Below are 11,731 nucleotides of genomic sequence, written 5' to 3'. Positions count from 1 at the left end.
AAAAAAAATAACTCCGTGCAGCACTCAAAGGTTTAATGTGAATGACATGGCCTGTGTGCTTCTTGGAAGTAGTGCAAATAAAGAAGGTTGTTGTTTGTGTAGTGCCTCAAAAAGGTAATGAGTGGTGGGAGGATGAAATGAGACTCATGCTTATCCTCTTCCTGCTATTCATGCTGTTGAATGTGTGTGAATTTATGAGAGTGATCCATTAAAATCAATTTCAATTATTATTATGAATACAAAGCAACATGGCACAGAAGGAGCGGGGACCTGTGAAATGTTAGATTCTTTCTTCTTAGTTTTCTTCTTCGTATTACTATCACATTAGTTATGAATTTGTCATTTAGACTAATAAGATTCTGCATATCAATTCCATCCATTTGTTAAGAATAAACTTGACTTTAGAGTTTCAGACAATAAATTTGATCCTAATTTATATAATTAGAGAGATAAAGGAAACTTCAAATATATATGATTTTTTTCTAAGTTCTAATCATACAGAAGAAAAAAAAAACGAAACACAAAGGGCAAAAAAAGTATGTACGGTATAAATCTCTACAAATGTCTATCATCTTAGATTGCCTTTTCTTTCTACAAAGTGTTTCTACCATGTATGTCCTGTTGATGGTCTTGTAGCTATATATGCTTTTCAGTCTCCCAAAAAAACCCGTAAAAAGGGGCAAAAACTTTTTGGTGGTAGCAGCAATATATTACTCGCATCCATTTTAGAGATAATTATTTTCCAAAATTGATATTAGCCATAGAATTACACAAATATCTGCAAAGCTATTTGATGTGTCAGCTGCAGCAGAGGGAGATGGGTTCGTGGGCACGGGCACTGAGCCAAAAACGTTGGCACCAATTGAGTTTGTTGTGTTCAAGACCGATGAACTAGTACTGCAATTTTTGACACCAAATTGATATGAGATTTTTCTATTAACACAAATGAAAAGCTTATATGGGGTCATGAAGGTCACCTTGTGGATGGATATTGACATGTCCCAGTACCTGCAAAACACATATATACATTCATCAAAGGTTCTCAACAACCATAAATAAAATAACATAAGTAGATGATCCCAATAAAAAATAACAATAACTAGAGTAATACTATTTAAACAATGGGAAAAGCTATTCTCATGTGATAAGTTTTCTTCCTACACATTCTTCGATAACCGTATGACATTTTTTTTTTTAGGAAGTGGGTTCCATCATTATGTGTAGATTTCTTCTCTCCTGTAATATGAGACTAGATAAGCCCTTAGGGGGCGTTTGGTTGAGAATTTTTTTTTTGAATACTAGGGAAATGTAATTGATAGGGAAATGGTTGGAAAATGAGTTTAGTAGAAAAATGTAAAAAAAGTTGTTTGGTTAGAAAAAATTTACAGAGCAAATTAGGTAAGAATTATAAAGTCTATGTTTGGTTTGAGATAAAATATAGATAGAAAAATAACTTCAAATTACAAAATAACCCTTGTAGCAGACACTATTGTCTAATAGAAGATGGTAATTTTGGCATTCACATGTGTCCTCTTTCTCTTGTTAGCCTAAGCAACTTAAAAATACCACATGTTGTCAAAGCCTATTCTTTCGTTATCTTCTATGATTAAATTATTAAATTACGGGATTATTAGAGGGAAAATATATCAGCATGAATATTCATATATAAATATTTAGAATGCGTTAAAAATTAAATGATTCAATTGGTCTTTGAAAGATACACTGTCGATTCAATTACACAAAAGTGAGGGGCATTTCCGTCTCACTAATAGTGCCAATTTTTTCATTTAGATGGGCATCTGCATATACCACCTCTCTAAAGTGGCATTTCCAAATAGTGATTTTGACATGTTTTTACACAGATTTCACGATTAATGGGGAAAATGGTTACCTGGTATTATTTTTCTTAAACTTCTACCAAACATGGTATAATTCCATACCCACTTCCACATTCTAGCAATCCTAAAAAAATCCATCTACCAAACATCCTGAAACAATCTAATTCAACAATTTCGTACAGAATATTGCTGTTACTACATTTTGAATTCAAGAGGGAATATCTAAATATATATTCATCTCAGTTATTTATGCAAAATTTATGAAAAATTTGTGATGAACAGAAAAACTTCTACATATCTGTGCTAATAAGATAAAGGAGACTTTTGAGATGCGGCTTCCAGCTAAGTAGAAAAAGAAAAAAGTATTTTTTTACTTGAAAAATATACTATTATGTTGTAGGAGAGTATTTTTTCTCCTACACATACATTGATTTTCGTGTTATTTTTTTTTTTTCATAAGTGAGTGGGTCCCACACATGACTAACTCTGTGACATAAAAAAGCTTTTCTTATGTTGCATGAAATTAATAAAACCCTTCTTTATATCACTCAGGTGACACTATTGTAGCTCCTATATCCCCAAGATACAAAGCCATCAAAATCATATGCAAAACTTCAACCAATAATTTCTATTTTAATTCTCAATCTACCCAACAACATGGCCATACTTTTGGATTTGCTTCAAATTGCATGCAACATTACTGAAAAAAGTTGAAGTAAGAATTATAACAAGAAAAGCCTTACTTGGGTTAGTGCTAGTGATGACAGCAGTTCCCCCAAAATTGCAGCTATTTGGAACAGGGTTCTTTTGATAATACTTATTGAAGGCATAAGAAGCATGATCACGGATAGAATTTGGGTTGTAACAGCTTCCACCAGGTTGAACTGCTGAACAATCAGCACCACCATAGCCACAGGCATAGTCCAATGCAACTTGTAAAGAAGTCTGTGAGGCAGTTGGGCTTGCAATACACCAGCTTGCACCTGAAGACATTGGGGAATTCACTGTGGTTGGAGTGGTTACTGGGAATGTGGAAGCTGGAGAGACTGTGTCTGGATTGGAATTAGGATTCAGGAATGGAGGTGTTGAAATGGTGGGAGTGGGGGGAACTAAGTTGGGAATTGTAGTGATGGGAGTGGTAATATCCTTTTTGGTTGTAGAAATTGGTGTAGTGAATTCTTGTTTCCCTTCATGCCCTAGTACATTCACATGTCCAAGTGCTTCCTTTTCTGTCCTACTAGAACCTGTTTTTGAAAGGACAACTTAATTACTTTTGTTCTGTTCTCTGTCTAAAGCATGTGAAGAGAGAAATCAAATTTAACCCTTTTTAAGGGGGGGACCCAAAAAAGAGATAGCTGGATTCAAATTTGTGCTTATAACATTCAATGTGGCATGAAACTGAAAACTGTTTTGCTATTCATTAGAAAAGTTTAGAAATTTTTATTCAAATTAACTATTATTATATTAGGCCCTTAGACCTTCCCATTGTTTCAAAAGCCAACAGCTTGAAATAGTGCATCTAGATGGACAACAACAGACAGGTAGGGTATCCTATATATTGAGATCCCATATATGAGTCAAAGCACTTGGGCCCTTTTATCTTTTCAAGAAACGGTGGAACTGGAGAAAGGTTGGATCCAACTGCTCTATGTGAAACCCCAGAAACATGAGCAAGAAAAGGACTTGTTCAAAATTCTCTATGGTATGGCACTATGACTCTACAATTGCTTGAATGAACTGGTTAAATAGCCAGGTAAGGCAAGTGAAATATTTCACCGAACAATAGAAGAGACAAGATTTTGAGCTAGGAGAATTATTATCCATAAAAGAATAAAAATAAAATTGTGGACAGAAAAGGTAAACTATATTCCAACAGAAAGAACCCAATATGGACAAATGAAATTGAAAAAAGTGGATTGCACCCATTCAATCCAACATGTATGTCCATTCTAGTTGGACTAAAGAATTAAAAGAGAATAAAGCTACTGAAATGCCAAACTTAAGAGAAGGAAAAGCATTTCGTTGTTTCAGAATTCAAAACATATTCAAGGGGTCCAAAAGAATACTAGTTAAAGAGAAAAGAATACATGCAAAAGATAAAGAATACAAAGGGAAGCAACAGAAAACAGAAGAAAAAATGGTAAACAAAGATAGTGAGAATTAAGATACAATATCTTCAACCAGAAGCAACTGAGCTACCCATATCAGAAAAGAAGTGAAGGAGCTAAACCGCACAAAAAAAAAAGGAGGGGAAAGATAGAAGAACCACAAATAAACTAGAGAAAGGAATTACCTGAACAGAGGAATTGACCCAGTAGGAGAAATATTACATAGTAATTTACTCTCCTTTCCATCTTTAATCTTCTTCTTCTTCTTCTTTGGAACTATCTTCTCCTTTCTTACTTCTTCAATGTATGTGGTTACCCAGTAATAGTAGTTCTTCCTTTAAATCAATGAAAGAGAATGGAAGATATCATAAACTATGAGATGGTGAATGATCAAGAGAAAAAAGGGAAGGTTTTTTGTGGGCTAACCATGCAACTAAAAGTTTATATATTGGTAGTGATAGACTATATGCGGTCCTGAGAGACAAAGGAAAGGATTTCAGAAAGCAAACATGAAGCAAGAGAAGGAGAAAAAGGAGGGAAAAGGTGAGGAACAAGGTTGAAAACAAAGTAAAGGAAGAATTGTTTGGAATATAGGTCCGGTGTGTGGGCTGGTCAGTGATGATTGTAATGATGGCGCTGATGTGTACATTTTACCTTTCCCTTTTCTATTCTTCTCTTTTTCTTGTTGAATATGACTTCTTCTTCTTCTTCTATTCTCTTCTTTTTCTTTTCTTTTCCATTTTTTCTCCTTTATTCTTAGCAAGATATAAATCTCTAAATATAAAATATCCTGCAATGTGTTACTACCTCATACCCTGCTTGATAATTGACCAACAATATTATCTGGACAAGATACTATTCAAATATATTGTTGTGGTGTCTTGAATTATGTAAAAATTCAAACTGCAAGTGGCTTATTTGCAAAAGGGAGAACAAAGAGACATTGTATTCAATATTCTTCCCTAATAGATCTTGTATATATAAATTGTGTTATTCTTTTGTTCCTATTCTCTTCTATTTTTTCTTCCCAACATCTTTGTAGTTGGGATATTTTTGTTTTCAATCAAGGTGTGATGTGGTTGGGTTGTTATTTGACTATGACTTTTATGTGAAGGAGCAAAAGGGTCATTACTTATTACTGGTATTTGATTGTACAATCATCTTTTTCTAAATTTTCACTTTAACTGATTCCATGTTTGTTGTAAAGAACGGTGGTCATAATGTTCCAGCCCAACCCAACTCAACTCATGTCTTATGTCACTGTTGTTTATCAGCATATAAGTCAAACTTGAAGTGAGCTAATTGTGACGAAGTCATAGAACAACTGGCTTGGATAATGTCATACCTAGTAGAAGAACTTGCCAAGATTATTTGCAATTTCACACTACTTTAGTAAAAGTGATTTGCCACTTATAGAGGAGTAATTTGTGGCTTGTGCATCTTGGTTGGGATTATCATAAATTAAAGGTCAAATTAATGTAGCTGTAACTTCAAAAGCAGTTTTCAAACGGGGCAAAAAGAGAAATGAGAAAGCAAGAGATGTGTAGAATCCAAATTTATGTCAGCTAACAATATTAGCATCCATAGACTCTTATGCTTAGCTTTTGTTTGCAATTATAATTTGGAGAAATTATAGCCGTTCATGTGGGTGGACCATGTGACCATCAGCATCTGATTATAAACCAAATTGATTTGACATAGTGAAAATTCAGAGACTAATGGGCCAAAGGTCACCTTCCATAGCTCTATGCCGCCACCCTAATCTACACTTTAGATCAATTGGATTAGAAAGATATATTATGATCAGGGGCCCCTTATAGTTCTAAATAAAGGCACTTCTTAAACGTTACTCCAAATATATTATACTATTGTTAGTGAATTTATAGAGAGAACTATAATTATAATTTATATTTATTGGTGGCCATGTTCCATTCTCATATATAAATAATCTTTCACACCTATCACAAGACCCAGGATTTCCTTTGAGAAATTTCTGTATCTCTCTATCTTTCAAAACTGGCAACACCTGTTTCTGGGCTCCCCAACTCACCCACCAAAAAGAATATGCATTTGTGACAAGTAGCATTGTTGTCTAAGCAGCATTTCATGTATCAGTATGAATCTTAATAGTAACTGTATAAGAGGATGAAAGGCATGTTTAGATAAATGCAATTTGACCATACGGGGGCGTTTGGTACAGGAGGAATTTTTTTTTAGTCGGGAATCTCAATTTTTAAAAATATAATTTTTACATTCAGTTTATGATAATATCCATATATTTAAAATTTAGAAAAATTCAAGGGCCTAATCAATTTGCTATACAAGACTTTTTTTTTTTTTTAAAGATAATAACCACCAAAATTTTTACATAAGATAATATAAAATTTTAACGTGAGAACGAACAAATTTTCCATAAACACCAATACAGATAAAATTTGTGCGATGTGACATTTTTACTTGCTATATTCTCATTCACAAACACAAACAATTAAATTATACAGATACAATTAATTACAAATAAGAGAAAAATTATACTTATAACTTATTTTTCTTTATAATCTCTTACAACTAATATCTTAACCGTTGATTTCCGTCAATCAACGGTTAAGATTTATTGTGAATTATTAAGAGGAAGATTTATTATTCACAATAAATCTTAACCGTTGATTGACGGAAATCAACGGTTAAGATATTAGTTATAAGAGGTTATAAAGGAAAATATATTCTAAAAAATAAACATTCTTGTTAAATAGTGTTTATGTACGTCAAACAATGTTAGGCGGTCACGTGTGAATCCGATTAGCGACAAGTACGACAGCAGTGCGCTGTACGCTTTGGATAAATAACAAAAATAACGGTAAATTAAAATCTTATTCTTTATAATTTTCACTTATTTTAATTGTTTTTATTTTTTAAAAAAATCATCCATTACATTTATAAATATTTTAAAAAATTTATTATGTGGAATTTATACGGAGTAGTAAGAATTGTAACTTTATTAGAGGTGTTTAAATCAAAAAATCCCAAATCACAAGAAAGAAAAATAATAATTTATGTCAAGGATAGAAAGAATAGAATTAATGATAACCTTAACGGAGCCCTCACAGACATCTCTCATGCTCTTTTTTTTTTTTTGAATTACGACATCTCTCATGCTCTTATGATGCAAATGGTATCTCACTAAAATAATAATAATAATAATAATAATAAAAACACAAGCTAGTTCAATTAGCAATTGAATTTTCAAGAGTTTGATTAAGTTAAGGGTTTAAACTCTCAAGTAAATGTCTTTCTCCTTAAATAGAGAATTAATCTCATCCTTCCTCGCTGCTGTTTCAGTGACTAGCCTACAGGTCCTGAAGACAAAGTATCCCAAGAAGTTGAATAGGGATATCTGTTATACTAAAAAAATAAAAATAAAAAATAATAATAATAAAAAAATAATGTTTTTCATTGTTTTTGTTACATTATCCAAGGAAAGAGAAGGGAAGACCACTCGTTACGTATAGGTTGTTGATAAACAGTTATCAACAGTTACTCCGTGACTCTTGCAGATTCCTCATCTGCTTCAATGTTTTCTAATGTCTTGTTCTCACCAAGGACCACAAGCTATGTCAACGCTTTGTTCTTCACTTTCTCCATCAACACCACCCTCCATCTCCAAGTTTATCTCTGATCACCCATGTCTCACCATGCTCCAAAAACACTGTACCACCATGACAGACTTCCAAAAGATTTATGCTCACATCATCAAAACTGGTCTTGCTCTTGACCCCATTGCTGCTAGCCGTGTCCTCACCTTCTGTGCCTCTTCATCTGGTAACATTAACTATGCTTACGTGGTGTTCACCCGAATGCCAAACCCAAATCTTTATTCTTGGAACACCATTATCAGAGGCTTTTCCCGGAGCTCAACCCCACAATTTGCAATATCACTCTTTGTTGATATGTTGTATTCTGCAGTTGAACCCCAACGGTTGACTTACCCTTCGGTTTTCAAAGCTTATGCTCAATTGGGTGCTGGTCATGATGGAACTCAGCTTCATGGGAGGGTTGTAAAATTGGGTCTTGAAAGGGACCACTTTATTCGTAATACTATCATATACATGTATGCTAATAGTGGGCTATTGAGTGAAGCTAGAAGAGTGTTTGATGAGCACATGGAACTTGATGTGGTGGCTTGTAATTCAGTGATTATGGGTCTTGCTAAATGTGGGGAAATTGATGAATCTAGGAGGTTGTTTGATAACATGCCAACAAGAACTGCAATTACTTGGAATTCTATGATTAGTGGGTATGTTAGGAATGGGAGGCTAATGCAGGCATTAGAGCTTTTCCGCAAGATGCAAGAAGAAGGGGTTGAGCCAAGTGAATTTACAATGGTGAGTTTGTTAAATGCTTGTGCTCACTTGGGAGCACTTCAACATGGGGAATGGGTTCATGATTATATTAAAAGGAATCATTTTGAGTTGAATGTCATTGTTCTCACAGCAATAATTGACATGTATTGCAAGTGTGGATCTATTGAAAATGCTATTGAAGTGTTTGAGGCATCCCCCACAAGAGGATTATCATGTTGGAACTCCATTATTATAGGGCTAGCCATGAATGGTCATGAAAGAGAGGCAATTGAGTTCTTCTCTAAGCTTGAGTCTTCAAAATTAAAGCCAGACCGTGTAAGTTTCATTGGAGTTTTAACTGCTTGTAAACATTTGGCAGCAATAGATAAAGCAAGGGACTATTTTGCATCAATGATGAATAAGTATGAGATTGAACCATCAATAAAACACTACACTTGCATGGTTGAAGTGCTTGGTCAAGCTGCACTCCTGGAAGAAGCAGAAGAACTAATAAAGGGTATGCCTATACAGCCAGATGCTATTATATGGGGATCTTTGCTCTCATCTTGTAGGAAGCAAGGGAATGTACAGATTGCAAAACGGGCTGCCCAAAGAGTTTGTGAGTTAAATCCAAGTGATGCCAGTGGTTATGTACTCATGTCTAATGTTCAGGCTGCATCCAACCAATTTGAAGAGGCAATGGAGCACAGGCTTTTGATGAAGGAAAGCTTGACAGAGAAAGAACCAGGATGCAGTTCAATTGAACTATACGGAGAGGTTCATGAGTTCCTAGCTGGGGGGAGGCTACATCCTAAAACTCGAGAGATTTACTCTTTACTGAATGACTCTAGTTTTGCACTTAAAGATTGATTATCTCTGAAATGATAGAACTAGTGAAATTTAAAAATCAATCTGTATATATAGAGGAAGTAGCTGTAAAATAGAGAAGAGTTATAATAGATGAGAATCACATAATGCGACCAAATATCCAATTTCCTTGTCAATACAGTTAAATAAAAGCATTTAGATTTACTGGGATTTATAGATTTATTAAGAAAAATAAAGTGCCAGAAGTAAAAGGACATCATGAAAATGGAAAGATAGCCATGGCATGAAGTTCAAATTTCTCTCCTCTCTTTCCGCTCCAACCCCCCCGGTCTTTTATTGTTGTAGTATGTCTTCCCGAAATATGCCAGTCATCTTAGTAATTAATTAGAAAACATGTGGTGACTCGTAATTGATGTTTTATATTTTACTCATTGCACTATCATGTGGATACTTACCAATAGGCCTGCTGAAGGAATCTCAGCTTCATTGCATGCACGTTTTGCTTTGACATTCTAAGTGGAAAGACTGCATATACGATATTGAACTCTGAAAAGTAGATCTTAATGTATTTAAAATCATAACTCTCATTAATTTGTTAAACCAACTATTAATACAGTAGAATAAGCATATCATGTTGTTTTAGCAACAATGTCAACATTCGAAGACCCCTTCTAGTACAAGAACCTGGCCACATAATAGCCACACTATAGTGTATTGTGTGGATGCGAGACAACTAGTAACAAATAGTATGCTAAAGTTTCAGGTTTTGGACAAGTTCCTCCCGGGTGCCCAGGAGTATATCTCCGGGGGCATTGTAGCATTCATGAGCAGGTTCTGTGGCACTGCATATAAGTCAGGGATATCAAGATGATGGGTGCGTCCATTTTGGTAATGCTGATTCTGCATTACAGCAGCAGCAAGTTCATCATCTTCCAATGGAAGACGATCAAAAGTAGCATGCATGAATGATGCAGCCATGATAACAACAGGGCCAGAAGCAATCAAAGCACCAACAACACCACCTCCAACAACTTGCCCTTGAGCACCTGCTAAGTAAATTGTAAGACCAGTGATCCCTGGTGGTGCTGGTGGAGGAAGGATTGACCCCAGCAATGAGAGAATCTCAAATCGACCATGAAGGGTAACAATGGCACCAGATGAGGCTGGTTGGCGCAATGTTACATTTGTTACACAGCCAGTACCATTAAGTATGCAAAGGCCACGTTGCTTTCTCCTTGCAAAGTTCAACAAACTTTCATTCACATCACAGCCAGAGCTAACTTCCATGGCATGAGCCTTGAGTGCATTAGCACTATCCCTTGTCACAATTATTGGTGGCTTAGGTTTGTTCTTAGAGCCAGCTGGCCTGCCACGAGGTCGCCTTAAGGTTTCACCATCTGCTGCAGAAGATACTGGTGAAACTGCTTTTGGAACTTTGGGAGATATTAGAGTAACATCAAAGCCAGACATTTTGGTGTTCCCCTCTTCTTGCTCTTGCTTTTGATCCATTTCACCAAACATAAGGTAGTTTGGGATATTGCTAATGTTCAAATGTGCAGTAACAAAGAGCAAATCGCTATCTTCTGCTACATTGAAGCTTAAGTAGCTGCTTTATGACAATAAAATTTTATAGGACCCCAAAAGAATGATTGTCTTTTAGGATGGAGTTAAGTAATACCAACCCCACAGTAAATATTTGTTTTTTGTATTACTCTCTGCCTAACTCTGACTAACTTTGCCTCATGTCAATTTTGCCTTCCCCAACCGATATCTGATTGGCATATAATTATTACACTTTACTTCCCATTCTTAGCCACCTACTACACCATCTTTCTCAAATTATAAGGATACTTCAGTTTTAGGGACCCCCCCTCCGGTGAATGTAATATAGAATGGCATGTATGTTTGCAATATGAGAAGAATGGTATTTATTGCTATTGTTTGTTCCAATGGGAAACTATACTGTGTGCTCCCTGGAGTAAACAAAGATCTTGACTGAACCTCATAACCCCATGGAGAAAAGCCACCATGTTGGTCAGAAGAATGACAATAAAATCTAGTAAGCAGAGTGAATAAATAATAGCAAAGCTTAAAAGTGTGCAGCATGTGAAGAAGTATAATGGTTGGTATATGTACATCAGAATTCATAAAATAAGATTAGCTAGCGAAGAAGATAAATCAAATCAATATAAACAAACTCATAAAATCCCTCATAAACTCATTAACAAAGGAATTCATATTCGCCTAAAAACAATGTCAGTATATGTGCATCAGAATTTTTACATTAATTTCTCACCATTTAACATATAAAATTCTGGTTAACTCCGAATAGAATTCGATTGACGGTGCAATATCCAAATATCAGGGGTCTTATTCTTATCCAATCATAAATCGCTAGTATGCAAATTTTGATATACAAGTATCATTTTAATGTAGAAATAATATTATTAAAAACAAATGCTACTGATTATTTTATTAAAAATATTAAAAAAGGGAAAGCTTAATTTATAATAAGCTTTTTCAAAAATATAAATCTGCATGAATTGCACCAAGCGGCAGTGGCATTCGGTGTCTCACAAATCCACCACCACGTGCGGACAATCATAATTGCTTTGCG

The 11,731-nt window shown here is 34.9% G+C and overlaps 3 protein-coding genes across 3 annotated transcripts; 1 reads left to right on the top strand and 2 right to left on the bottom strand.

Annotated features, from left to right (window-relative positions):
• Positions 1-699: 699 nt before the first annotated feature.
• Positions 700-4,192, bottom strand: LOC133312594 (PLASMODESMATA CALLOSE-BINDING PROTEIN 5-like). The gene is made up of 4 exons (XM_061513818.1): positions 4,132-4,192; positions 2,582-3,082; positions 978-1,008; positions 700-897 (listed from the first exon to the last, which is right to left on the bottom strand). Exons 1-4 carry the CDS (start codon positions 4,190-4,192, stop codon positions 726-728), a joined length of 765 nt encoding a protein of 254 aa, XP_061369802.1. The 3' UTR covers positions 700-725.
• Positions 4,193-7,483: 3,291 nt separating this feature from the next.
• On the top strand, positions 7,484-9,793 carry LOC133312601 (pentatricopeptide repeat-containing protein At2g42920, chloroplastic). The gene has a single exon (XM_061513824.1). The coding sequence runs from the start codon at positions 7,528-7,530 to the stop codon at positions 9,154-9,156; it is 1,629 nt and encodes a 542-aa protein (XP_061369808.1). The 5' UTR covers positions 7,484-7,527; the 3' UTR covers positions 9,157-9,793.
• A 67-nt stretch (positions 9,794-9,860) lies between these two features.
• On the bottom strand, positions 9,861-10,985 carry LOC133312602 (AT-hook motif nuclear-localized protein 16-like). The gene has a single exon (XM_061513825.1). The coding sequence runs from the start codon at positions 10,633-10,635 to the stop codon at positions 9,874-9,876; it is 762 nt and encodes a 253-aa protein (XP_061369809.1). The 5' UTR covers positions 10,636-10,985; the 3' UTR covers positions 9,861-9,873.
• Positions 10,986-11,731: the final 746 nt, after the last annotated feature.

This window comes from Gastrolobium bilobum, unplaced genomic scaffold (assembly GCF_033153095.1).
Source record: "Gastrolobium bilobum isolate Gb01-03AN ecotype WA unplaced genomic scaffold, APGP_CSIRO_Gbil_v1 utg5259, whole genome shotgun sequence".
NCBI lineage: Eukaryota > Viridiplantae > Streptophyta > Magnoliopsida > Fabales > Fabaceae > Gastrolobium > Gastrolobium bilobum.
Note: the sequence above shows the minus strand (reverse complement) of the source record. Positions and strands in the feature narration are given on the sequence as shown.